Source organism: Cetorhinus maximus, chromosome 21 (genome assembly GCF_964194155.1).
Source record: "Cetorhinus maximus chromosome 21, sCetMax3.hap1.1, whole genome shotgun sequence".
NCBI lineage: Eukaryota > Metazoa > Chordata > Chondrichthyes > Lamniformes > Cetorhinidae > Cetorhinus > Cetorhinus maximus.
In genome coordinates, this window is record NC_135899.1 from 7,504,612 (window position 1) to 7,531,784 (window position 27,173).

At 43.5% G+C, this 27,173-nt stretch overlaps 1 protein-coding gene across 1 annotated transcript; it reads right to left on the reverse strand.

The window, feature by feature from the left end:
- Positions 1 to 227: 227 nt before the first annotated feature.
- LOC144695639 (proline-rich transmembrane protein 1-like) lies at positions 228 to 25,643 on the reverse strand. The gene is made up of 4 exons (XM_078566554.1): positions 25,452 to 25,643; positions 8,988 to 9,283; positions 4,365 to 4,550; positions 228 to 1,099 (listed from the first exon to the last, which is right to left on the reverse strand). The coding sequence occupies exons 1-4, from the start codon at positions 25,468 to 25,470 to the stop codon at positions 923 to 925; spliced, it is 678 nt and encodes a 225-aa protein (XP_078422680.1). The 5' UTR covers positions 25,471 to 25,643; the 3' UTR covers positions 228 to 922.
- Positions 25,644 to 27,173: the final 1,530 nt, after the last annotated feature.

The following is a 27,173-nucleotide window of genomic DNA, read 5'->3' on the forward strand; positions in this document are numbered from 1 at the left end:
GTGGGACATTTAATCAGGCAGGAGGATGCGGTTGAGAACTCCGCCAACTTCCCACCTTCGCCTGATTAAGGCTGGGGCAGGAAGGCTCATGGACAGCCTTCCCATCCAGGTGCTAATTAAAACCCTTAAATGGGCATTAATAGGAGTCACATCCCACCCTCACTAGTATGCAACCAGAGGACCAGGGAAGCCTGAACGGGTTTTCTGGGGGATTTGGAGACGGAGGGGGGGGAAACAGGGGAAGTTTCTCGTTCAAAGGCACTCAGTGCCTGATCGAGGGACTTGGCATTGGGAAGGGGGGAGCCCGCTGAGAGCCACCACCTGCCCTTGATGTCAATTCCCCTGCCTTCCCTGTGACCCACACCCCATAACCCCCAGTCTGCCCTCACTCACCTCTGGCCTGGGGTCTCTCATTCATCCTGGGCCTCCAGTGCATAAATTGTCAGCTGCTACCGCTCTCGGAATGGAGGCAATGAAGAGCTGCCTCTAATTGGCTGGCAGCTCTTGGGGGAAGGGATTTCAGGCCCCGGGGTCCTTAATCCAGGGGAAGACCAAACACTTGCCGTTTAAGTACCTAATTGGCATTACTGGCGGGCCTTCACCAACGGAGGCCATATGAGGCACTTACCAGTTCTCCAACCAAGACCCCCATTTCAAACAGTAAGCCCTGTCCAAGGTTTCACCAATGACTGCCCACCTTCAACCATCCTGCTCCAATATCACCAATACTTTTGGGCTAATAAGTAAACGTGTTGTTAGATAATGAGAAACCATTTTGTTTTGGAAACCCCAATGTTTCTTTGCTCCTTGTCACAGTGTCCAGGAGATTAATCTTTCAATCCTGGAGGCTCCAGAATACTCTGGGAGCGCTGGTATACCTATCGTCACGGAGCCGCAATTGCTTGTCTTGCCCCCAGTGAGCCTACGGCTCCCATTCAGCGTCACGGTGTTTGGCCTCAATCACCACGACGATCACCAGGATGGCACAGAGGACCATGGCTGCAATTCCCACAGCCAGGCTGACGAAGGAATAGTTGCGAGCCTGGCGAGAGGCGATCTCCGCCGATAGCTGGTCGCCCCGTGTCACTGCTGCCCGAGTCTGCGGGGGAAAGAAGAATATGGTAGGTTTAGAGACCATCCATAACCACAGTCTGGCCAAAATCTGTCGCCTGTGTCCTAACTCACACCAAATCCCATTCACCCCCACCCTGTACTCACTGATCGATGACTACTGGCCAGGACCATGGGGAGAACTCCCCTGCTCTCCTTCAGAATAGGATACTGTCCATCCACTTGAGAGAGAGTAGAAAGAGCTTCAGCTGTAACTTCGCATTCAAAGACTGCATCTCTGGCAGTGCAGCCCTTCCTCAGTATTGCATTGGGACCATCAGCTTAGATGTAGTGCTCAACTCTCTAGAATGGGACTTGAACACACAACTTTCTGACTGGGAGGTGAGAATATTACTCACTGAGGCAGGGCTGACACAGGCGGGTTGACCCCCCCTATTGGAAAGGGTTGATTCTCGCACCTTTCTCTTCCAATGAATAGTTGCTCACTGTACAGCCTGTAGTCAGGCAGAGGGGATTAATTTCTTCACTACAGCTGTCAACACTGGTGATATGTTGGCCATGACATTCACTGTCTCTAGGAACAAATAGTTTGCAGCCTTGGTTGGATATCGAGCTGTGATTATTTCTGCCGCTGACATACATCAAATTCAGCCCTTTTGGTTTTGAAGGAAAATGTGTGGAGACATGAGTTTCTATTCACAGTCACTATTGGATAACCAGTAGGTCATCCTGTCACATATCAAGCCTCATTAAAGCTGATGTGGGGGTCACACACTGGGGTCAAAACTTCAACTTAGATACATCAGAATAAACAGAGAAGAGCAGAAATACAGAGATTATGAGCTTCAAAATACTGACTGTGACAAACAATAACAACTTATATTTATATCTTTTTAATTCATTCATGGGATGTGGGCGTCGCTGGCTGGGTCAGCATTTATTGCCCATCCCTAATTGCCCTTGAGAAGGTGGGGGTGAGCTGCCTTCTTGAACCGCTGCAGTCTCTGTGGTACACCCACAGTGCTGTTAGGGAGGGAGTTCCAGGATTTTGACCTAGCAACAGTGAAGGGAAGATGGTATATTTCCAAGTCAGGATAGTGAGTGGCTTTTAGGGGAACTTCCAGGTGGTGGTGTTTCCATGTATCTGCTGCACTTGTCCTTCTGGATGGTAGTGGTTGTGCATTTGGAAGGCACTGTCTGAGGAACCTTGGTGAGTTTCTGCAGCACACCTTGTAGATGACACACACTGTTTGTCAGTGGTGGAGGGAGTGAATGTTTGCGGATGGGGTGCCACTCAAGTGGGCTGCTTTGTCTTGGATGGTGTCAAGCTTCTTGAGTGTTATTGGAGCTACACTCATCCAGGCAAGTGGATAGTATTACATCACACTCCTGACTTGTGCTTTGTAGATGGTGGACAGGCTCTGGGGAGTCAGGAGGTGAGTTACTCGCCACAGGAGTCCTCGCCTCTGACCAGCTCTTGTAGCCACTGTATTTATATGGCTTGTCCAGTTCAGTTTCTGGTCAATGGTAACACCCAGGATGTTGATAGTGGGGATTCAGCGGTGGTAATGCCATTGAATGTCAAGGGGCGATGGTTAGATTCTCCCTTGTTGGAGATGGTCATTGCCTGGCACTTGTGTGGTGCAAATGTTATTTGCCTCTTGTCTGTCCAAACCTGGAGATTGTCCAGTTTTGCTGCATTTGGACATGGACTGCTTCAGTATTTGAGGAGTCGCAAATGGTGCTGAACATTGTGCAATCATCAGCGAACATCCCCACTTCTGACCTTATGATGGAAGGAAAGTCATTGATGAAGCAGCTGAAGATGGTTGGGCCTAGGACACTAGGCACCTTTAATGTAGCATCTTTAATGCAATAAAACATACCAAGGCATTTCACAGGAACGTTATAAAGCAAAATTAGACACCAAGTCACATTAAGGTGATATTGTGGCAGATGGCCAAAAACTTCATCAAAGAAGTAGATATTAAGGAGCATCTTAAAGGAAGAAAACATGGTGGTGCGGCTGAGAGGTTCAGGAGGGAATATTAAAGCTCAGGGTCTCAGCAGCTGGTGGCATGGCCACCAACGGTGGAGCGATTAAAATCAGGGATGCTGAAGAGGCCAGATTTAGATGAGGGCAGATATCTAGGAGGCTTGTTTGGCTGGAGGAGATTACAGAGATAGGGAAGGGAGAGGCCATGGAGGGACTTGTAAACAAGGTTGAGAATATTAAAATCAAGGGACTGCTTAAGTGGAATCAATGTGAGCCAGCAAGCACAGTGTGAAAGCTGAACAGGAAGTTCACCTGAACAGGAAGTGAACTGCAAGTTAAGACAGGGGCAGCAGAGTTTTGGATGACCTCAAGTTTACAGGGGGTAGAATGTGGGAGACCAGCCAGGAGTGCACTGGAATAGTCACAAACAGAGATAACAAAGGGGTGAGAAAGGGTTTTAGCAACAGATGAGCTGAGACAGGAATGAAGGCAGCCAATGTTATGAAGGTGGAAGCAAATGGTCTTAGTGACAATGGGGATATATGGTCAGAAGCTCGCTTTGGGTCAAATATGACACCAATGTTACGAACAGTCCAGTTCAATCTCAGACACTTGCCAAAGAAAGGGATGGAGTTGGGAGCTAGGGAATATATAACAGGAGGAAATTTCAGTTTGTCCTGTTTTGAATGTTGAATAAGTAGTCTGATAACTTAAAGCAAGCACATCCTTAATGCCTGTTATAATATTCCATTGTCGGCTATTTTAGCAAATGTGTTCACTTGTTTCCCATAAAGTGTCTCTCGCACAGACATATTTACATCTAAGAAGCGACGCATACAAAATACTGAAAACTGAACTTGAGAGAATTGAAATCATCTAGTTCGGAAAAGGCAAATAGAATAGTATAGAATATTAAAGATGCATTTAACGGAAAACTAGACAAAGATTTAAGGAAGAAGGGAATAGAGGGTTAGGCTGATAGATTTAAATGAGGAAAAAATGAGAGAAGGTTCGAGTGGAGCATAAACACTGGCATTGACTGGTTGGACTGAATGGCCTGTTTCTGTGTTGTATATCCTTTGTAATTTTAATGTTGGGTTTATATTGGGTTTGAATGTTGTGAGGTTAGATTTTAACAGCATGCAAACAGAACATGGAAAATCCATTAAACTCAAATCACTGAATCTGTCACTTGGATATATCTCAGGCAGCTGGAATAAGGCCAATTGACAGGAGTATCTTATCCACTGATGATTTAATCAGAGTGAGTGAACTGACTGAGAATGCAGTCTTTTACCTCCAGTGCTTTAATAATGGCAATGATTCCCGTTGGCCAGAAGCAGCAAACTGTGGTCAGCACTGCGATGGGTAGGTAGTCATGAGGCGGCCTTTGTGGTTCCAGGATTCGGAATCCTGAAGGGATCTGAGACTGCTGAGTGCCTGGAGAAATCCCAGTGTATCCCGGCAGGTAGGGCGGGGGATGCTGGAATGAAATAAGAAAGTGTTGTTTTATGTTCCTTTGCAGATTTAATAACACTGTGGTTGGCTTGATGTCAGGAGTCACATGTATCTGCTGAAAGCACAGTCAGTTATAACAATATGATGGGAACTGGTGGTAAACCAGTTTTACGCCACTGCCTAATATTACTCTCCAGTAACTTCACTGATGAGTCATTGATAAATCAGCGAGGGTGTAAAGCCAGCATTGCACCCAATCCCATCCCAACATGTGGGTTGGGTGAAATGGCTTCATAGTGAATCTACAAACCGATTTACCCAACTCATAATTCTCTCTCCTGTTGATAACATTTGCTCTTTTGGCCCTGGATTTACTCTTTGGGTTTTGGTGTTTCGTCATGATACTTCAACTGTGCCCAGCAAAGTCTTGATGGACCAATTTGCCTCTTCCTGGATGCCGATTTTGTATATTCAGTAGAAGGAAAGTCAAGGTGTGCTGTGAAGCAAGCTGAAGATTCACCAGGAGCCTGGTTTGTAATTTGACTGGGGTTTAGCCAGCTAAGCGGCCCAGCTAGATTGTCACCTTGAATGAAAAGTTGCCCCCTTGGTACAGGGACTCTTGGCAATATGATATGCCTGTTCCAGTAGCTCCCACCCTTGCCGACTGCAACAAATGGAAACCTATTCTGTCATAATTTCTAGCAATATCTACAACCATGAACCCAAAATTAAGGCAACTTGCAAGAGCAAAACAAACAAAGTCTACGATCCCAGCACCCACCAGATCCCACAAACTGTCCTGAAAAGCCCTTTTTAAATTGAATTGAACCTTTATAAAAATATTTGAATGTGAATCAAGCCCCTTCTATGAGACAGTCCATACCTGTTTACATCTCTCATCACACCATCTCCTACTTTTATAAAATCCATTTATGGGATGTGGGCATTGCTGGCTAGGCCATCATTTATTGCCCATCCCTAATTGCCCTTGAGAAGATGGTGGTGAGCTGCCTTCTTGAACCACTGCAGTCCCTGTGGCGTAGGTACACCCACAGTGCATTTAGGGAGGGAGTTCCAGGATTTTGACCCAGCAGCAGTGAGGGAATGATGATATATGATGATATATTTCCAAGTTAGGATGGTGAGTGGCTTGGAGGGGAACTTCCAGGTGGTGGTGTTCCCATGTCTGCTGCCCTTGTCCTTCTAGATGGTAGTGGTCATGGGTTTGGAAGGTGCTGCCTAAGTTAGTTCCTATAGTGCATCTTGTAGGCTGCCCTGCTAAAAAGGACCTTAGCCCTACATCTGGCTTTCTTCTTAAGTAAAGGCATAGGTGACAGAAAAATACTTGTTGGCCTTTTCTGAACTGAATGATTTCACTTCTCTCCAGAGATAGTTCAACTTTACAACCCATTAGACTGGCAGAGCTGATAGTCTGTGGGCATCTGTGATCAGAGAAGTCTCTTTGTGAGATGACAAACGTCTGTCAAAATGTCACCCAGAGGCATTCAAAGCTGTGAGTGTCTTCCCTGCTCGGGCTGTATTCATAGTGAAGGAGCCCAGTGCCTGTGTACCTTCCTGCAGCTCGTACTCACCAGTAATTTCTAGAATATCAGTAGTACTGACTGGCATCTGCTGCCCGATGAAATCCAGACAGAACCTGAAGGCTGCTTGTTCAAACAAGACGTGCAGCAAATTGAATTAGGAAGCAGTGCTGGTTCCCTCCCCAGCCACCTTTCCTCTTAATGTGGGAGGGCGAGGGATTTGCATACAAGGTTTTCCCATTTGTCAAAATTATGTTTCCATTAGAAGTGGTGGCAAACTTTATTCTTGAACAGCTGCAGCTCTTGTGTTGTGCAGCAGCTGTTTTACAGCCCCTCAGCTTGCTAGGTCAGTTCAGAGAGCTCTCAGAATCAACTGTGAGATTGTTCGACTGGAGCGCTATGTAGGAAAGACTAAGTGGAATTGTCAGCTTTCCCATTCCTGAAGGACATTATTGACACAGTTTGTCTTGTCCGACAATCTGGCTGTTGTTAATGATTTATTAAATTCACTTTCATAACTTGCCAATGTGTGGTTTGAACATCTGGATTGTTAATCCAGTAGCACTATTATACCATACTACCTCAGATGATATTGTGCTGGGTGAGGGGAATAAACCGAGGCCAGCCATTTCAATGTATTAAAAGTACAGGTTACTAAAATCCCCTGAGATATGTTTCAAGCAGCCCATTGGCTATTTTGGCACCATTCATGGAAAACCTCTACTGCTCATTTATTTCCCCCCCCCCTCTCAGTATTTGCCAGCACTTCACACTTGCTTGTTCTAAACCTATTTGCTTATTTTGGCTCACTCGTTGCGAAAGATTCGACCTTCCAACAATTAAATTGAATCCAAAATCACGACTGAGTTCAGATCACCAGATACCACAGAACAAATCCCAAGGCTTCCCAAACTATAGGAAAATCATTCTCTTGTTCCCTAGTGCCAATATGCATTCTATGCCTCCAATTCATTACAGGCCAAGAGATACGGGACAACATTTTCTGCTTGAGCACACAGGGGGAAAAGACAGGAGCCTGTATCAGGAAGCTCCACAGCCCAGTTCCTCTAATTCAATTTGCCACTGGGGTAATCACAGGCTGGGAGTGCAGAATTTCCTGTAACATCTTGATTTTTAAGTTCTTGTTTTCAAATTCCTCCATGGCTTTGTCCCTCCATATCTCTGTAACTCTACCAACTCTCTTGAGCTATCTGCGCCCCTCTAATGTTGGATTCTTCAACATCCTAATTTTAATTGCTCCACTATTGATGGCTGTGCCTTCAGCTGCATAGGCCCTAAGCTCTAGGATTCCATCCCTAAACCTCTCTAGTTCTCTTTCCTCCACTAAGATGCTCCTTAAAACTCACCTCTTTGACCAACCTTGTCATCGTATCTCCTTATGTGACTCGGTGTCAAATTTTATAAGATTACATTCAAGTCCCAAGTGGGATATCATACTACATTGCGGGTACTACATAAATGTAAGTTGTTGTTGATATTCACTCCCAGTGTGCACTAGGAGTGTTAGAGAGGAAAATTGCAGTTATGAACCTTACAAGGCTGAAGGGCATTGAGCAGTGGGAGTGCAGCCTGGAGCACTGATATGTATATATTATATATATATATATATTTTATATGAGAGAGAAAAAGAGAGAGAACAATCACAGGAGAGTACGAAGTGCTGCCAACAATCAGAAGCAAATAACTGATGAATAATTCAGTGTTTCCCACCCAGAGTTAACCTCCTGAGCAATGACATTTGGAAAACAGAACCAAATAAACCCGTCGTTTCAATTATGTATAAGCAATTATCAATCATAATAAGGTGCTGAGTGGATTTCAGGTGCAGAAATGACCCACGCACTCTTCGACTACTCAATCCTATTCACCACTGTCCAATACAAAGTGCGAAAGTGTAAATTTTGTACTTAACAAGATGATGAAACGTTAGCACCAGCAAAGCAAATGCTTTGAACACCAGCACAAACACACTAGCTGAATGGTTATATGCTGAATAAAACTTCCCCGCTTTAACCCAGGAAGACCCCTCAATACAGCAACAGCAACCTGCATTTATATAGCACCTTTAATGTAGTAAAATGTCCAAAGGCACTTCACAGGAGTCATTATTAAAGAAAATATGACAGAAGCGAGGAGATATTGTTACAGTGTAAGAAACGTGGCAGTCAATTTGCATGCAGGGAAGAGCTCACAAACGGCATTGAGGTGATGACTAGATAATCCGTTTTTTTATTAACCATTGTTGGTTGAGGGATAAATATTGGCCGGGACACCTGGAAGAACTCCCCTGCCCTTCTTCAATTAGTGTCATGGGGTCTTTTAGACCATAAGACATAGGAGCAGAAATTAGGCCATTCGGCCCATCAAGTCTACTCCGCCATTCAATCATGGCTGATAAGTTTCTCAACCCTATTCTCCCGCCTTTTCCCCGTAACCTTTGATCCCCTTACCAATCAAGAACCTATCTATCTCGGTCTTAAATACACTCAATGACCTGGCCTCCACAGCCTTCTGTGGCAATGAATTCCATTCACCTGAGGGTGGAAAAGGCCTCCGTTTAATGTTTCATCCAAAAGACAGCATCTCTGACAGTGCAATCCTCCCTCTGTAATACACTGGGAGTGTCAGCCTGGATTATGGGCTCAAATTTCTGGAGTAGGGCTTCTGACTCACGCACGAGAGTGCTGCCCACTAAACCATGGCTAGTGGAGGATTAAAGTTTAAAAAGGGGCCTGAATTATGCTTCGTAGCTATCACCAGCCCTGAAACTCCAATCTACAGGAATCATACAATTATTCTTGATTTCCCGTGTAATTAGTATTGATTTGACTGATATCCAAAATTAAAGCAAATAACCATAGCAAGGATGCTTTATAATTGGAAGATTGCCGAGTACTCACATTTCCAATAGGATAGACTGAGACAAGGGTTGCATAGGGTTGAAGCTGTACGGCATAGCCTGGGGGTGGTGGCGATATGTAGGTTCCTGGCCCCATGGGTCCATGTGGCAGCAGGGCAGTGTATCCTGGTGCTCTGCCATGGAATTGGGTCTCCTGAATGTAGCCCCGCATGCCCATGGGAAGAGGAGGCAGCTGTGGCGGCACAGAATACCCTGGTGACAAGGCATTGTGACGCGTCTCGATCACTTGGTTGTAGGGGGGAGGTGAGGAGGGCTGTGCTGGCCCATCTGATGAACCTAAAATGTAAGGAAAGGGGAAATAATTCATGAACAACCAAGGATTATTACTAAACGCAATATACTTCATACCCCAAACATAAAGGAACCCGCATGCTGAATGCCAATACTACCAACTCTAAGATTACTAGAAGGACAGACATGTTGATGAAGCTTTTCATCTTGCGCTCATCAGGACAAATGTAAGAATGCCAAATTTCAAATGGTGATAACGTTTATAATACAAGAGAAAAAGTGCTGATTGGTTGTCAAGTTGACTCTGATTGGCTGAGGTGTTGCCTTGGAGAAAGCAACAGGGAAACTATAGGATCCCCAAGTTCTTGGGTAAGTCAAAAAAGGCCCAAGGCTTGAACTTGAACATATTCCTTTTGTTTGCAGAGAATAGGTCCCTGAATCTAGCAAATATAAATGAGCCATGTTACGAGCGGAACTGATTATCTTAAACTGGTTAAAAGTAAAATGCTGCAGGTGCTGGAAATCTGAAACAAAAACAGAAAATGCTCAAAAAACTCAGCAGGTCTAACAGCATCTGTGGAGAGAAAGACAGAGTTAACGTTTCAAGTCCATATGACTCTTCTTCAGAGGTTGTCTTTCTCTCCACAGATGCTGTTAGGCCTGCTGAGTTTTTCCAGCATTTTCCTGTTTCTTAAACTGGTTGTTAGCTAGTGCAGCTATTTTTTATTTAAATTCAATCATAGGATGCGACATTGCTCACTGGGCCTTGTTTAGACGGCATTTAAGAGTCAACCATATTGCTGTGGGCCTGGAGTCACATATCAGCCAGACAAAGATGGCAGATTTCCTTTCCTAAAGGACATTAGTGAACCAGATGGGTTTTTAACAACAGTGGCTATAATTCCAGGTTTTTATTAAATTCAAATTTCACCATCTGCTGTGGTGGAATTTGAACCAAGGTCCCCAGAATACTAGATAATGAACAATGCCACTATGCCACTGCCTCCCCTCAGCCAAGTGCTGCCCAATCGATGAATCATACCTAACAGTATGTGTTTTGTTTTGGAGACTTTAATAGCCTCTCCTGGGCTCTCCTTACTTTTCAGTTTTTTCATAATTTTCCATGAAATTGAATCCACCCCCCCACACGCTAACCTGCTGTTTTGTTTCCCATTAGTCATACTTCTTGGAAGTTTACCTTTCCCTTCCCCCCCACTTTCTAGTTTAAAGTCCTGTTGACCACCCTATTTACCCTTTTCGCTCGAACATTGGTCCCAGATTGGTTCAGGTGGAGACCGTCCCAACGGTACAGATCCCTCCTGTTCCAATACTGATGCCAGTGCCCCATGAAATGGAACCCTTCTTTCCCGCACCACTCCTTTAGCTACGTGTTTACTTCCCTTATTCTCGCGTCCCTATGCCAATTTGCATGTGGCTCGGTAGTAATCCAGAGATTATAACCCTTGAGGACCTGTTCTTTAATTTAGTTCCTAGTTCCTGATAATCCCCAGACAGGTCCTCTTTCCTAGTCTTACCTATGTTACTTGTCCCAACGTGGACCACAACAACTGAATCCTCCTCCTCCTTCTCCAATATCCTTTCAAGCCGGTCAGAGATGTCCCTCACCCTGGCACCGGGCAGGCAACATACCATGCGGGACTCTCGATCCTACTTACAAAGGATGCTATCAATTTCCCTAATTATAGAATCCCCTACAACTACCACTTGTTTTTTTGCTCCCCCCTCTTGAATGGCCTCCTGTGCCACGGTGCCGTGGTCAGCTGGCTCATCCTCCCTACAGCCCTGTTCCTCATCCACACAGGGAGCAAGTACCTCGTACCTGTTGGACAAGGTCAAGAGCTGAGGCTCCTCTGTTCCTGAACACAGGAACACAAGTGGTTGGCCTTCCAGTGCAAAAAGAACATGAATGATCTCATCTGTGTCACCAGGGTAAAGCAATCATCTCATCACTCTAAATTTACACACTCACAAAGCAATTGCACATTCACTGGCACCTCACTCACTGCCAAGTCAAGGGTCATCACCACTCACTCTCTCACACACACCCTCACACCTCCACCTGGCCTCACCTCCTCTGGAGACTGCATCTTCAGCCCTCACCATCTTCAGGCCACTTGCACGGGTCAACATGTGCCCCTGCATTGCTGATCCTCCCAGTCCAGTACTGGTCTGGTGTTGCACAGCTCTTGGTGCCCTCTGTTAGACGAAACTTTAACCTGAAGACCAGTCTTTTTCTTCAGGCGGATGTCAAAGCTCCATGATACTTCCTGATAAGGTGGTCACAAAGGCGTGTGGGATACTTGCCTTTATTAAGAATATAAAAGGGAGGTGACACTAGTTAGGCCATAGCTTGTGGACTGCGTGCAGTTCTGGTCACCACACTACAGGAGAGGTGTGATTGTACTAGAGAGAAAACAGAGGAGATTTATGGAGGATGTCACCTGGATTGGAGAATTTTAGTTATGAGGAAATATTGGATAGGTTGGGGTTGTTTTCTTTGGAACAGAAGAAGCTGAGGGGAGATTTAATTGAAGGGTATTAAATTATGAGGAGTCTTGATAGAGTGGATAGAAAGCCTTATTCCCCATAGTTGAGGGGTCCATAGCCAGTGGACTGTAGATTTAGGAGGTTAAGAGGGAAATGGAAAGAAATTTCTTTTCACCCAGGGTGGGTGGGGATCTGGAACTCACTGCCTGAAAGGGTGGTAGAGGCACGATTCCTCACAACATACAGAAAGTACTTGCATATGCACTTGGGAAGTGGGATTAGGCTGGCTGGCTACTTGTCGGTTGCATGGACATGATGGACCGAATGGCCTCCTTCCATGCTGTAAACTTCTATAAATTCTTTCTACAAACTATTTCGGAGAAGAACAGGGGAGTTTTCCTCGGTGTCCTGGTCAATTTTTATCCCTCAATCAATATCACAAAGACCGATCACCTGGTTATTGTGACATTGCTGTTCGTATGAGTTTACTGTCAGCAAACAGGTGGCTGTGTTCCCTACATTACAACAAAGTCTACACTTCAAGAGTGCTGCATTGGCTGAAAAGCACTTTGAATGTCAAATGAACGTAAAAGGTGCTTTAGAAATGCAAGCATTTCTTTCTATGTAGACAAACGTATTCATGTCAGATAGACAAACAAAGATGTTGGTGGATAGAAATACAGCTTTGTTTTGGAATGATCAATAAATATTATCATTTAAAAAGGGACCTTCCAGTGCGTTGGAGTTCACTGCTCCTTATGTTGTGTGTGTTTTGGAACCCAACAGGGAAGTAATTAGATTATGGTTCAGCCAGTCATCTCCCACAGTTCCTCTCTGGATACAAGATCCTCTAATCAATTATCACCTCTCTGCATTGCTGGCAAATTTCCACTAACAGCAGGCAATGCCATCACCTTCTGAGAAAACCAGGGAGGCCTCACACTGCAGCCACATGGCAGCTGCTACATGTTCAGTCCGCTTATCACACAAGAGGATGAATCTTGTCACAACTCACACTCGCCCCCTATTATTCCCCCTTCACTTGGCAAAATATATTTTATATAGAAATGTGCATTCTTTAATGCTGCATTATCAACATTCCGCTGTAACAATGTGTATATTAATTTCATGAATACCATTAATTCCAAATTTCTAATCATTTTCTAATCATTTTTTATTCATTTGTAGGATGTGCAAATTGCTGGCAAGGCCAGCATTTGTTGTCTATCCCTAATCCTCCTTGAGAAGGTAATGGTGAGCCACCTTCTTGAACCACTGAGTCTATCTGGTGTAGGTGCCATTAGAAAGGGAGTTCCAGGGCTTTGGCCCAGCAGCAATGAAGGAGCAATGATGTAGTTCCAAGTCAGCTTGTATATGGCTTGAAGAGAAACTTGCAGGTGGTGATGTTTCTATGTGTTTGCTACCTTTGGCTTTCTAGATGGTAGAGGTCATGGGTTTGGAAGGGGCTGTCAAAGGATCCTTAGAGAGTTGTCACAATGCATCTTGTGTATCACACAAACTGTACATCAGTGTTGGAGGGAGTTGACGCTCAAAAGGTGGTGGATGGGGTGCTAATCAAGCAGATCGCTTTGTCCTGGATGGTGTCAAGCTTCTTGAGCATTGTGGGAGCTGCACTCATCCAGGCAAGTGGAGAGTATTCCATCACACTCCTGACCTGTGCCTTGTAGATGGTGAACAGGTTTTGTGGAGTCAGGAGGTGAGTTACTTGCTGCAGAATTCCCAGCCTCTGGCCTGCTCTTGTCGCTGCAGTATTAATTATGGCTAGTTCAGTTCAGTTTCTGGTCAATAGTAACCCCCAGGATGCTGATGGTGGGTAAGATGGCGGTGTAGCGGCAATGTTGCTGAAATTGTATTCCAGAGGCCCAGACTGATGCTCGGGGTGGGTGGGGGGTGGGGGGGTGGGGTGGGGGTGGGTGGAATCCCACCACTGTAGTTGGTGGAATTTAACTTTTGATTAATCCAAAAAAGCTGTCTGACATTGAAAGCTAGCCTCAGTAATGATGACCATGAAACTATTACTGATAGAAACTCATCTGGTTCATTAACGCCCTTTAGGAAAGGAAATCTGCCACATGAGAATATTTCAAATTGAATGGGACTTTTTTTTCAAAGCTCCCTCTCCACAGTTGCTGCCAGACCTGCTAAAGTTCCAGCACTTTCTGCTTTTACAGTGGAGGTTAAAACCCTTACAGTTCTTTAACAGCCTGTTGGACAATGTGAAGGTGGCGCAGTGAAGGGAAGGGACCCTGTAGGTCTTACCTCTGCTTGTTTTAAATGTAGGCTGTCACTTCCAGTGCACTACTGAGAGTGTGTGCCTCACTGTCAGAGGTGCTGTCTTTCAGGGATGTTAAAGCAAGGTACTATCTGCTATTTCAGGATGTAAAAGATCCTACAGTTGTGGGGAGGTAGTAGCATAGTGGTATTGTCACTGGACTTATAATTCAGAAACCTAGTGTAATGCTTTGGGGACCTGGGTTCGTAAAGTTTTTGCTGAGTTTTTCCAGGTATTTTTATTTTTGTTTTGGCTTTCCAGCATCTGCAGTTTTTTGCTTTTATCGTAATGCTTTGGGGACCTGGGTTCCAATCCCACCATTGGGGTGGGGGATTTGAATCCAATAAAAATCTGGAATTAAAAGTCTAATGAAACAATTGCTGCAAAAACCCATCTGGCATTACTAATGCCCTTTAGGGAAGGAGAATCTACTGGTCTGGCCTATGTATGATTCTGAAACCACAGCAATGTGGTTGACTCTTATGTGGCCCTAGCAAGTCACATAGCCCCTCATGGGCAATAAATGCTGGCATAGTGAGTGATGACCATGTCCTGTGAATGAATTTTCAAAGGAGAGCAGGGGAGTTTTCCCTGCTGTCCAAGCCAATGTATATCCCTCAATAAATATCATTTAAAAAAAATAGTTTTCTGGTCATTACTCTGCTGTTTATGGGAGCTTGCAAATTGACTGCCATGTTTCTTACAGCAGTGACTACACTAGAAAAGTGGCTGTGCTTTGAAATGTCCTGAGGTTATTGAAAGGCTTCTGTGTAACAAGCGTTTTCTTGGATAGATGAACTAAGAATGACCTCATTCACCGTGACACTGTGACACTCATTGTGAAGGACCAAACACAAAGAGTTTACCATTTTAGGATGGCAGTGACCTGTGGAGCAGCTTTCAGCATTAAGCAGTGCCATCAAGACATAAGGCCAAAAAAAATGGGAAGAACAGCGCAACCCATTTTCATACATTTTATAGAATGTAACATGAACTCAGTTTGTTCAGTGTTAAATGAAGCCTATCAACAACAAAAATAAAACTGTAAAAATCTGTCATTAGCTTTCTCGCCCACTTGTGGTATAATTAGTGAGGCTCCAGATCAAGTTCCTTACAAGAAGGAATGAACCATTTGTTTGCTAGTAAGCTCTGTCAATTTTACACTATTATGCCATGTGAGCAGATTTGATGCGTATTTATTTTATTTAAGAGTGCTTATTTTGATGTCACTTTGAAATTGGAAGCAGCTGATGATAACCTTTAACCTTTAAACATGCATTTATATAACACCTTTCACAATCACAGGACATCCACAGCACTTTACAGTCAATTAAGTACTTTTGAAATGTAGTCATTATTCTAACTAGAACAATTAAGTGCCTTGCGACATGTTACAATGTTAAAGATGTTATATAAGTACAAATTATTGTAGTCAAAACGCAGCAGTCAATTTGAACACAGCAATGAGGCAATGGTCAAATATCCTGTTTTTAGTGATATTGGTTGAGGGATGAATATTAGGCTCATAGACGTTTACAGCACAGAAGGAGAACATTTGGCCCATCATGTCCATGCCGGTCAACAAAGATCCAACTACACTAATCCCATTTTCCAGCGCTTGGCCCATAGCCCTGGAGGCTATGGCAACACAAGTGAATATCTAAATACTTCTTAACTGTTACAAGAGTTTCTGACTCAACCACCCTTTCAGGCAGTGATTTCCAGACTCCCACCACCCTCTGCGTGAAAAAAACTCCTCCTCAACTCCCATCTTACCCTTCTACATCTTACCTTAAATCTATGCCCCCCACCACCCCCCACCCCCCTAGTTACTGACCCCTCTACTAATGGAAATAGTGCCTTCCTATCCACCATATCTATGCCCCTCATAATCTTATACACCTCTATTAGATCCCCTCTCAACCTTTGCTGCTCCAAGGAAAACAACCCCAGCCTATTGAATTTTTTCTCATAGCTCAGACCTTCCAGCCCAGGCAGCATCCTGGTAAATCTCCTCTGCAGCCTCTCCAACACAGTCACATCCTTCCTATAACGTGGTGACCAGAACTGCATGCAGTACTCTAGTTGTGGCCTAACCAGTGCTTTATACAGTTCCAGCCTAATCTCCCTACTCTTGTATTCTATGCCTCATCTAATAAAGGCAAGTATTCTATATGCCTTCTTAACCACCTTATCTACCTGCCCTGCTACTTTCAGGGATCTATGGATATGCACACCAAGGTCCCTCTGACCTTCAGTACTTTCCAGGGTCCTACCATTCACAGTGTAATCCCTTGCCTTGTTAGCCCTCCCCAAGTGCATTACCTCACACTTTTCCGATTGAATTCCATTTGCCACTGCTCTGCCCACCTAACCAGTCCATTGACATTCTCCTGCAGTTTACGGCTATCCTCCTCATTATTGACCACCCTACCAATTTTCGTGTCATCCGCGAATTTCTTGATCATGTCCCCTACATTTAAGTCCAAGTCATTTATGTACACCACAAATAGCAAGGACCCCAGCACTGAGCCCTGTGGAACCCCACTGGAAACAGACTTCCAGTCACAGAAACATCCCTCCACCATCACCCTCTGCTTCCTGCCTCTCAGGCAATTTTGGATCCAATGTGCCACGTTGCCTTGGATTCCATGGGCTCTTACTTTCTTGACCAGTCTGCCATGAGGGACCTTATCAAAAGCCTTGCTAAAGTCCATGTAGACCACATCAAATGCATTACCCTCATCAAATGCATTACCCTCATTAACGCTCCTGGTTACCTCCTCAAAAAATTCAATCAAATTTGTAAAACATGACCTTCCCTTAACAAATCCATGCTGACTATCCCTGATTAATCCATGTCTCTCCAAGTGCAGATATATTCTGTCCCTCAGAATTCTTTCTAATAACTTCCCCACCACCGAGGTTAGACTGGCTGGCCTGTAATTTCCTGGTCTATCTCTTCCTCCATTTTTAAAATAATGGGACAATCTTAGCAGTCCTCCAGTCCTCTGGCACCTCACCTGTGGCCAGGTAGGTTTTGATAATTACTGCTAGGGCTCCTGACATCTCTTCCCTTGCCTCCCTCAACACCTGGGATACATCTCATCTGGGCCATCGGATTTATCCAATTTAAGGCTGCTAAACCTGCTAGTACCTCCTCTCTCTCCCTCTATGTTAATTTCCTCTACTATTTCACAGTCCTCCAATCTATGTCTACACCTCCATTGTGGAGACCAACGCAAAGTATTCATTGAGGACTGTACCCACGTCTTCTGGGACCACACATACATCACCTCTATGGTCCCTAATTGGCCCTACTCTTTTCCTAATTATTCTCTTGCTCGTTATATATCTTAAAAACCCCTTTGGGTTTTCTTTCATTCTACCCACCAATCCTTTCTCATGCACTCTCTTAGCTTTCCTAATTTCCTTTTTAAGTCCCCCCCTGCACGTTCTATACTCTTCTCAGGACTCTCCCGTATTGAGCCCTTGGTATCTGCCATAAGCTTTTCTTTTTTTCTTAATCCTAACCTTTATGTCCCTTGACATCCAGGGTTCTCCAGAATTGGTCGCCCCCTTTGTCTTTACGAGAACATATTTGCCCTGTACTCTCGCTGTTACCTCCTTGAATGCTTCCCACTGCTCTGATACAGTTTTATCTGCAAGTAGCTGCTCCCAGTCCACTTGGGCCAAATCGTATCTCATCTTAGTAAAATTAGCCTTTCCCCAGTTTAGAACTTTTATTCCCGGCCCAACCTTATACCTTTCCATAACTATCTTAAATCTAATTGAGTTATAATCACTATCTCCAAAGTGCTCCTCTACTGGCATGCCTTCTACCTTCCCAGGCTTATTTCCGAATATTAGGTCCAGAACTGCCCCCTCCCTTGTTGGGCTTTCTACATACTGGCTAAAAAAATTCTCCTCGATGCAACTTAAGAATTTTGCACCCTCCCTACCTTGCACACTGAAACTATCCCAGTTAATATTTGGGCAGTTACAATCCCTTCCCCTTCCTCAACTTTGCAATAATGATATGGGATCTTTAATGTCCAGCTGGCAGGGAAGCCTGGACCCTCAGTTTGATTTTTCACCCAAAAAAAAAGCACTTCTGACAGTGTAGCACTCCCTCAGTACGACAGTAGGAGTGTCTCCCTAGATTCAATCAGTGGAGTGGGACTTCACGCCGCAGTCCTTCTGACTCAGATGCAAGAGTCGACTATGGTCACCATGATTCAAAGCTTTATAATGAATCATTTGTCAAACCACCCATGTTGTATTACTGCCCAAGGTGAATTTTTAGCCCACAGTCTATTGGGAACACAGGAGCAGATATAGGTTACCCAGGCCATAGCAGTGCTCTCCCATTTTGTTAGACATGGCACTGTTACTGTTTGAATATTGCTTCCCTATCTTTCCTCCATGTACCTCTATAATCTCACTTCCAAAGTAAGGATTTACCTACCATTCACAAGCTCTCACTGACTTGAAGTCTTAAGGACTGATTTTACAAATCTGCATTGCTCACACACGACATGAGATGTGAGGTTTTTTGACAAGTTTAAATATAGCCTCATTCATCAGCAGGATGGGCTTACAGGGGTTGGAATCTGTCTTGGAATGAATCATTTGCATTCCCATTCCGATATTCAGTTTGAGCAATGACAATGGATATCAGGCATACAATGAGCGGTCGATTCAATAATGATCACTTTGCCCTGCTGCCAGAGACACATTTCTGTCCTATGACTAAGGTCTCTAGGAATTCCTCTGAGATCCTGTTCCATTCTCACAACCATTTCTGGAAAGAAGGTTTCTTGGACCTCTTGAATTCTAAAATAACATTCCCCCTTTTTCTAAGGGGGAAGGGTTCGCTGCCTACCTTTTCTAACCATTTTAAACTATTCAATTAGATTTCCCCTTAAATCTGCCTAGAGTCATAGAATCATCATGGCATATAAGATGGCCGTTTGGCCATTGAACCCATGCAGGCTCTTTGTACAGCAATCGAGACATGCTTATGGTGCAAGTGGAGGGGTAAGGTCAATACCTGATGCATATTCCTAATGGGAGAGATCTTGGTTGTTGAGATGGAGCAGGCTGCATGGAACCTGCCCAGTTTCCTGATATGCCAGTGACAGATCCGATAATGAGACAATTAACACAGAGCTCTATCACTATAGCCCTGCAAGTTTATTTACCTCAAGACAAAGGGGCCTGGTGTCAATGTGCACAGATCTTTGAAAATGACAGGACATATTGAGAGAGTAGTTAGCAAAGCATATGGAATCTTGGGCTTCATAAATAGAGATATTGTGTACAATAGCAGGGAGGTAATGCTGATATTTTGTAAAGCACAGGTTTGATCACAACTAGAATATTACGTCCAGTTCTCGAATGTCTGTCAGTGAATTACAGGTCAATAATTCTATCAGGCATCACAAATGGCATCACAAGCCAATTGTTTTTAAACTGGACTATATAAAAGGCCATGAACCGCCTTCACAATTAGTGCAACACTTGACGATGTTGAGTGTTGCAGTAGTATTGGATTTGTAATCTTTTCCTAGATTTTCATCAATACTTTACCAAATAATAAGAGTAAAATTTTTAGGTTATTAGGTCTGATATATTAGCTCATGATGCTAATTAGACAATTTTGCATATATGGCTCAGGTTAGTTAGAAGATTGGCTATCCACACACACCATACAAGATGCATTCAGTCATTTGGAAGTTCAAGACGTTAAGCAATACGGGGAACAGGTCAATAAATGATGCCATTCAAATCTTATATACATTTTATATCTTCCATTCATTATGAAATAAGCTTTTTTGCTACAATTCCATAACTTTAAACTGTTTCTTTGGGACACTAGGTGCCATCAGCTGTGAATTCAAACAAGTCTTCATGAATACATTTCCTGTGCATTGACTTTTTTTGAGTAGCTGGATCTTGGTGCTAATTAAACAGTGGGAGCTCAGGGCTAGAGAAGAAAACATTGCCCCATATTCAGGACCCAGGTCAGTGTGGGATTAAATGCCAAGTTAAAGCCTCCTCTCCTACTCCTCTCCAAAGTCCCAACCTTTTAAAAAAAAAGGCACTGTTATAGCATTGAGCATGACATGGAGATTTCGGTGTCTGCCCAGGCATGCTTATGGTGCAAGTGTGGGGATGAGGTCAATACCTGATGCATATTCCTAATGGAGGAGATCTTGGTTGTTGAGATGGAGCAGGCGGTACCAGTCCAGCTTCCTGATATGCCAGTGACAGATCTGATCTTGAGAGAATTAGCACAGAGCTGAAATTAAACCTGAACAATGAGCTCCTCATGAGGTTTGCTGAACTATTATGGTAATTCCTGTGCTTTTAGGCAACAGTCAAGACGCACACTTGGAGAAACGTTTTATTCCAATTATTCCTTCCTCTGTTATGTCTTCCAAAGAATCTACAGCACAGAAACAGGCCCAACTGTCCCATGCTGCTGTTTAAAATCCTTGTGAGCCTCCTCCTACCTTACTTCATTTAACTCTATCAACATACCTTTTTATTCCTTGCACTGTCATGTGGTTATCAATCCTCTCTTTGAACCTATCCATGCTATTCACCTCAACTACTCCATGTTGTAGTGAGTTTAACATTCTAACCACTTTCTGGATTAAGAGGTTTCTCCTGAATTCACTATTGAATTTTCTGGAGGTTGTTTTATGTTGATGGTCTGTAGTTTTGGATTCTGCCACAGGTGGAAAGATTTTCTCTATGTCTTCTCCAGGTTTTATCTTTTCTAGGGAGAGAGCTTATCCAGTCTTTCCGGAGAAGTAAATCTTCCAAGTTCTGGTTATCATCCTTGTGAATCTCCATGGTCTTGATATCCTTTCCACAATATGGAAACCAAAACTGTGTACTGAACTGCAACTGAGGTCTTAACTGATTTATTACCTGCCTTGCACCTTACCACCCAACCACATCTATTCATGTGCTTCTCTCTTTTGTTCGTTCTTCTTATTATTTCAGCTATTCTTTACCTATTTCTCTACATTTGTACAAAATGCTCCAGATGGGTCTCTGTGTGTCTATCAAAGAAATTAGTGTCAGTCACTCACATCAAACCCTCACAGCAATCTTAATCGAAGCATTAATGCACTTTGAAATAGGGTTAGTATCTTCATGGGGATCTTGGTACAGGTTCCATATGTATTCAACAACAAAAGCTTGAATTTAAATCATGCCATTAACATCATAAAACATTCCTAAATCTTTCAAAGGGGAATTGAAGGGCTTTGCAAACTAATTGGGGTAGTTCGTTGAAAGAGCCAGTGCACATGTAATGGACCAAATGGCCTCCTTCTTATTCTGTAGGATCCTACAAGAGAGATAGCAAGAATGGGGATACCGTCTCTCCTACCATATTTCATCTTACTGATGAATTGCTGTTGTTATGGTGATGCCAATATGGTAACAGCATTTTAGCCTGGTTCCCGGTTTACACGGTGTTGTTGCAGTTTCCAGTATATCACCCTGAGTAAACCATTGGAGATGTGGTCAAGATATGTTTACTTCAATCCTGGGTATCCCTGGCTGTGTATATGTATCAACACCACAGCAAATCAATGGAGCTGTTTACCTATATCTAAGATAGAAAGAACTAGCATTTATATAGCATCTTTAATAACCTTTCATAACCCTCCTAATGTGCTTTACAGCCAGTAAGGTACTTTTGAAGTGTACCACCTGAGAGGGCAGATGAGGTCTTGGTTTAATGCCTTATATAAAGTATGGTACCTCTGACGATGTTGCACTACCTCAGTGCTACACCAGGAATGTCAGCCTGGATTACATGCTGAAGTCTCTGTAAAGGGGCTTGAACAGCTAATACGTTTGTCACAAGTTGCATCTCCATACCTAATATCATTACTTCATCTCAATGGTTCCTAAACTTGTTGCTTCAAAATTATTTTGGACGCATGGTCATTAAAACATTTTGAAGTGGATGGAACTGTGCCTACAAATACACAAGGGAAATAGTTCCATTAGAAAAATATTTAATTTATATTTGCACAACTGAAAAAAAGGAAAATGTAACACTCATTGATAAAGAAAGAGTTGCTTTTCCAGTGTTGTTCCTGACCTCAGGATGTCCCAAAGCAATTTGCAAACAATAAGTGTAGTCATTTTTGTAATGTGGGAAATGCAGCAGCCACTCTGCTGTTTGTGTAGTTTGCTGTGCACAATGTGGTAATCTGATTTTTCGGGGGATGCTGTTTAAGGGGTAAATATAGGTCAGGACAGCTGAGAGATCGTCCTTGCTCTTCTTTGAATGGTGGCCGAGGGATCTTTTACGTCCACCCCCGAAGGCAGATGAGGCTTTGTTTTAAAATCTCATTGGAAATGACTGCACCAACTGCAAGTAAAGATTTCCTTTCGACAATCCCGTGATTCCCAACATGGTGAACTGATTCATGAATGAGAGCCAAGTGAGGCTGAAGGCCCTGGCCTGTTAAACAATCGATGCAGTTTTTGCCATTCTATGGGTGGACACTGCAGACTGGTGTAAATCCTCCCGTCATTTCAATACAAAATCATGGGAAATAAGAGGGGGTTAAAATTTGGCTTCAACATTTCAGATGACAATTTGAAAGCTATGCAGCATTGTGCACCTGAATGTTGCACTAAAAGATACAATTATACATGTGCCCATTTCAATCAACTAATACAAGTGTGCCTGGAGCCTATCTGTATTTATATAAAGCCTGTAGCTAAATGAGTCCCTCTCTGTCTTGGGTAACTTTTCAATGTTCTGCCCAGTTATAAATATGGCATCACTGATCATCCACCCATGACTGAAACCATCCAAAGTTCATTGTGACTGAAATTAATGTAAATCAATAATCAGGAAATTTCTACAAGTAGTCAATCCACAACACCAGCATTAAGCCTGGGAATTGAAAATCAGCACTTTTCTCTCTGTTTCTCTTTCACTCTGCAAAGCACATCCACCTGAAATGTCTCTCTCTCTCTCTCTATCAAGAGCCAGAGGGGAAATGAGGAGAATATTTTCTTTTACATAGTGAGTTGTGACCTGGAATGCACGGCCTGATAGTGCAGTGGAAGCAGATTCAATAGTAGCTTTCAAAATAAAATTGGATAAATGATTGAAAAGGAAACATTTTCAGGGTTACGGTGAAAGAGTGGGAGGCTTGGACGAATTGGACAGCTCGTTCAAAAAGCCAGCACAGGCATGCCAGGACAAATGGCCTTCTAGTGCTGTATAATGTTATTGATATCTGCTTTTCTGCAGGGTGTAGAGACCTGTATCTCTCTTGAGTCTATTTCTTTGTCTCTGGATATATATGTATCAAATTGGATCCAAATGAAGTTTCTTTCTCTATTTCTCCAGCAAATATCAATCCTAATCCACTGGAAGTTCCCACTGGAAGTTTATCTCTTTGCCTCTTGCCTCTCACTAGATTGTCTCTGCCTTTGGCTTTGTGCAGTATACAACTATCAGTATTGATCAGAAATTTCTCTTTCCTCTTCTGTCTGTAAAATCATTTTCATCCCTCTCTCTTTGCACAAGATATCCCTTTTCCACACTGATTCTTCATTTCAATGGTAAAAGAGAACCTGTTGCTAACTAGCACCCATACTGCTCAAGACCCCAACGGTCTCTCTACAATATGGCCATATCTGTATCTATCAGAACTTTCAGCCTTTCTATCCCTGCCTTTCTGCAAAATATCCCCATCTGCATTGGTATAAAATTTGTCTGTCACATAGCAGCAAATCCTATTTACATCTCTAAAAGGTCTGTCTGTCTCTGGTCCACAGTATATCTCTAGCTGTATCTAATGAAAGTCCCTTTCTCACTCTGTGCAATAAATACCTGTTTCTTTAACTCTCCCTCTCTCTGTAGTGTGTCCCTCTCTATCTACCTAGACTCTCTCTATCTGCAATATACCTTACCTGTTTTTATCTAGCTAGCCTGTCGACCTTTCTCCTATTACATCTAAAGTCTCTCTCTCTGCTATTTACATCTTCTATCTTTTTCTTTCGGCAGTATATCTTTCTGCATCTAAAGTCATTCTCTCCCTGCAGCATATCAATCTGTATCTATCTAAAATCTCTCTCTCTCTCTCTCTGCATTATGTCTCTTTCTGTATTTATCTAAAGTCGCTCTCTCTCCCTGCACCACATCTCCCGATGCATATCTGGCTGAAGTTTGCCTCTGGCTCTGAGCATCACTGTTTCTTAACGGTCCTCCCCTTCACTTAGCCCATCCATTTGCGGGAGAGCTGTTACTCACATGGGCTCTGCGTATCCCCACGTCAGACTGATTGTAGCTTCTGGCATGTTTCTACATGACTGCACCCCTGCATCAAAATGCAGATGCCTGGCCTGTACCGCTATATTTCCATTATTAAAAAAAAAACCATTGCCTGCCGGATTTAACAACAGTGCGAGCACAGAGCTGCAGTGCAAAATAAAATCACAAAATCAGAAACCTAAATGTACGGACAAATGGATTTAAATCCCTTACCACCCATGCCCTGCAATTAAACTCCACATATTGCTTGGGTAATGATCCTTTGTCTGTTTTATTTCAGAGATGCTCATCCATTTCACGATAATATTCGGTGGGCCTGATTTCAATGAATCTGAGAATAAAGCTTCGCCTGAGGCAGCGAGGACACAGAGAAGGTTAAGGCCCCGGTTCATTGGCAAACAAGCAAATAACTGAAATGAACTAGAGGAGGGAGGGGGGAGGCTGGCCCTGCTCCTTAACCAGGGCTGTCCTATCCCATTACTGCTGGCAGGGGGAGAGAGGATGAAGATCCCTTTGCTTGGGAGTGTTTGACAGAATGTCAAAGCTGGCACAGAGCTGGGAGGGAGGCCGAGGCAAAGATGCACAGGGGTCCTGTCCACCCCCTTTCTCACAGCAGGTCTTGGGGAAGTGCTTCCTCGCCCAGTGCATCCAAAGCGAAGACACAGAAGAAGCATAAGGGTGGACAGGAGCTTGGTATTCTGGCAAAGCACCAGCAGCTAATGTGGCTCTGAAGAACTTCCCTCTGGACGTAAACAGCCAGGTTGTGGCCCATATGTCAATACAAAAGAAACAAAACAGGAAAAGTAGTGACTGCACAGTGGGGAAAGCACATATCCTGCTAACCCCAGAACATCAGCGTACTAATTCTTTATATCAAAGCGTTAACAGTCATTGCGATTATAATACGATGAACACCGCGGTGCTTTGACTGCATTTTTAAACTGCCACATAATTAGGAGTCTTCCTGTAATAATTCAACACAAATCTCCCCACTCCACTAAGCCCAGCAGCACATCCAAAGCAAGAAGATTAATTTGGGTTTGTAACAGAACCAGCGTCACTAGTATAAGGGAAAACAATTTTACCTGCTTTTTCAGTAGCCATGGTCTGTGTGCTAAAACAAAATTTAAAAAAAGATACTGGAAGCCTCGCATTCGTTGGAACAGAGGCTGAACAGAAAAAAAAAATCAAATTAATTGGTAAAATGAACTGCTTTTTCTGTACCCATCCTCTATCAGTTGGATCTGTGCATAGTTGCTCCCTCAACCTCGCCTGGCAACCGCATCTCTTATCTGTCCCGCCTTCTCCTTGCCCCTGCTCATTGGTGCTAAAAGCAGAAGGACACGCCCTCTGTGGAAACTTGCCCTTTCTGATTGCTCCGTCATTACATCAATCACTGGGAGGGTTGTTTCTCTCCTGTTGGTTACACTGTTCTGGCTGTCTCCTTTAACCCTTTGCCTCCCCCACAAAGAGGTCCCACAAAGATACACACTGGTGGCTGCTTTGTGGGGTCTCCTCTAGCTGATGTACAAAGCAAAACGCCAAGCTAAATCAGTCAGCCGTGCCAAATGTCACTCATTCGGTCTTACCATTATTCATCTTGATTTTTGAATATTATTTCAGTATCAATCACTAAACGGTAACCTAGCCTCGAATTGATTGGGGACTGATATCAATCACATGATTAAAGCAGTCGCATGAAATTTCCCTTTGTATTATTTTAGCAGCAGTAATTTGTATTTACACAGTGCTTCTAATTCTAAAGCACTTCACAGAAGCCTTATCAAACAAAATTTGACATCGAGCCACATAAGGAGACATTAGGGCAGGCGGCCAAAAGCGTGGTTAAAGGGAAGTTTTAACAGTGTCTTAATGGGAGAAAGAGAGGTTTAGGGAGGGACTTCCAGACCTCAGGGCCTAGACAGCTGAAAGCACGCCACTAATGCTGGAATAGTTAAAATCGGGGATGTGGAAGAGTCAAGAATTGTAGGAGCTGAGATATTTCAGAGGCTTGTAAGGCTGGAAGGGGAGAGAGTTGAGGCAATGGGTCATGTAAAAATTAAATTGAAAATTGGCTACATTTAGGGTAGGCAAGTCACCTGGTCTTAAGGCTTGCATCCCAGGCTGCTAAAGGAAGTGGGGATGGAGATAGAAGGACAGCTTGCCTTAATCTTTCGATCTTCCCTTGATATGAGTGAAGTGCCAGGGGATTGGAGAGTAGCAATTGTGAGACCCTTATCCAAGAATGGGTGCAAGGACAGTCCTTGTAACTGAAGGTCAATTAGTTTAACATCAGCGGTAAGTAAGGTTTTAGAATCCATAATCAGGGGAAAATATCAACAGGCGCTTGGAGAGGTTTAAGTTAATTAAGGAGAGCCAACACAGGTTTATCGAAGGCAGATTGTGCTTGACTAATCTAATGGAATTTTTGATGAAGTAACATAGAAGATTGATGAAGGGAATTAAATGGCTGTTGGCTATATGAATTTTAAGAATGCATTTGACAAGGTACCACATAAAAGGCTGGTTTCTGGAATAGGAGGGTCAGTGTCCAATTGGGTGAAAAAATTCGCTTAAGGATAGCAAACAGTGAATTGTGTTAAATGGTTACTTTGCAGACTAGAGGATGGTAGACAGAGGTGTTTCCCATGGTTCACAGCTGGGACCACTGCAGTTTTTACTATATAGAAATGATTTGGACGTTGGAATTCGGAGTAAAATTTCAAAATTTGCTGATGATACCAAACTTGAGAGTAGAGACAAACAGTGAGGATGATGCAAATTGCCTGCAACGGGACATGGATAGA

Excerpts from the sequence above, each read along its gene's own strand:
- LOC144695639 (XM_078566554.1), bottom strand. Across the intron at positions 4,551-8,987 it reads CAGTCTATCCTATTGGAAAT|CATCCCCCGCCCTACCTGCC; the intron begins GTGAGTACTCGG and ends ATTTCATTCCAG. Across the intron at positions 1,100-4,364 it reads CCATTATTAAAGCACTGGAG|ACTCGGGCAGCAGTGACACG; the intron begins GTAAAAGACTGC and ends TTTCCCCCGCAG.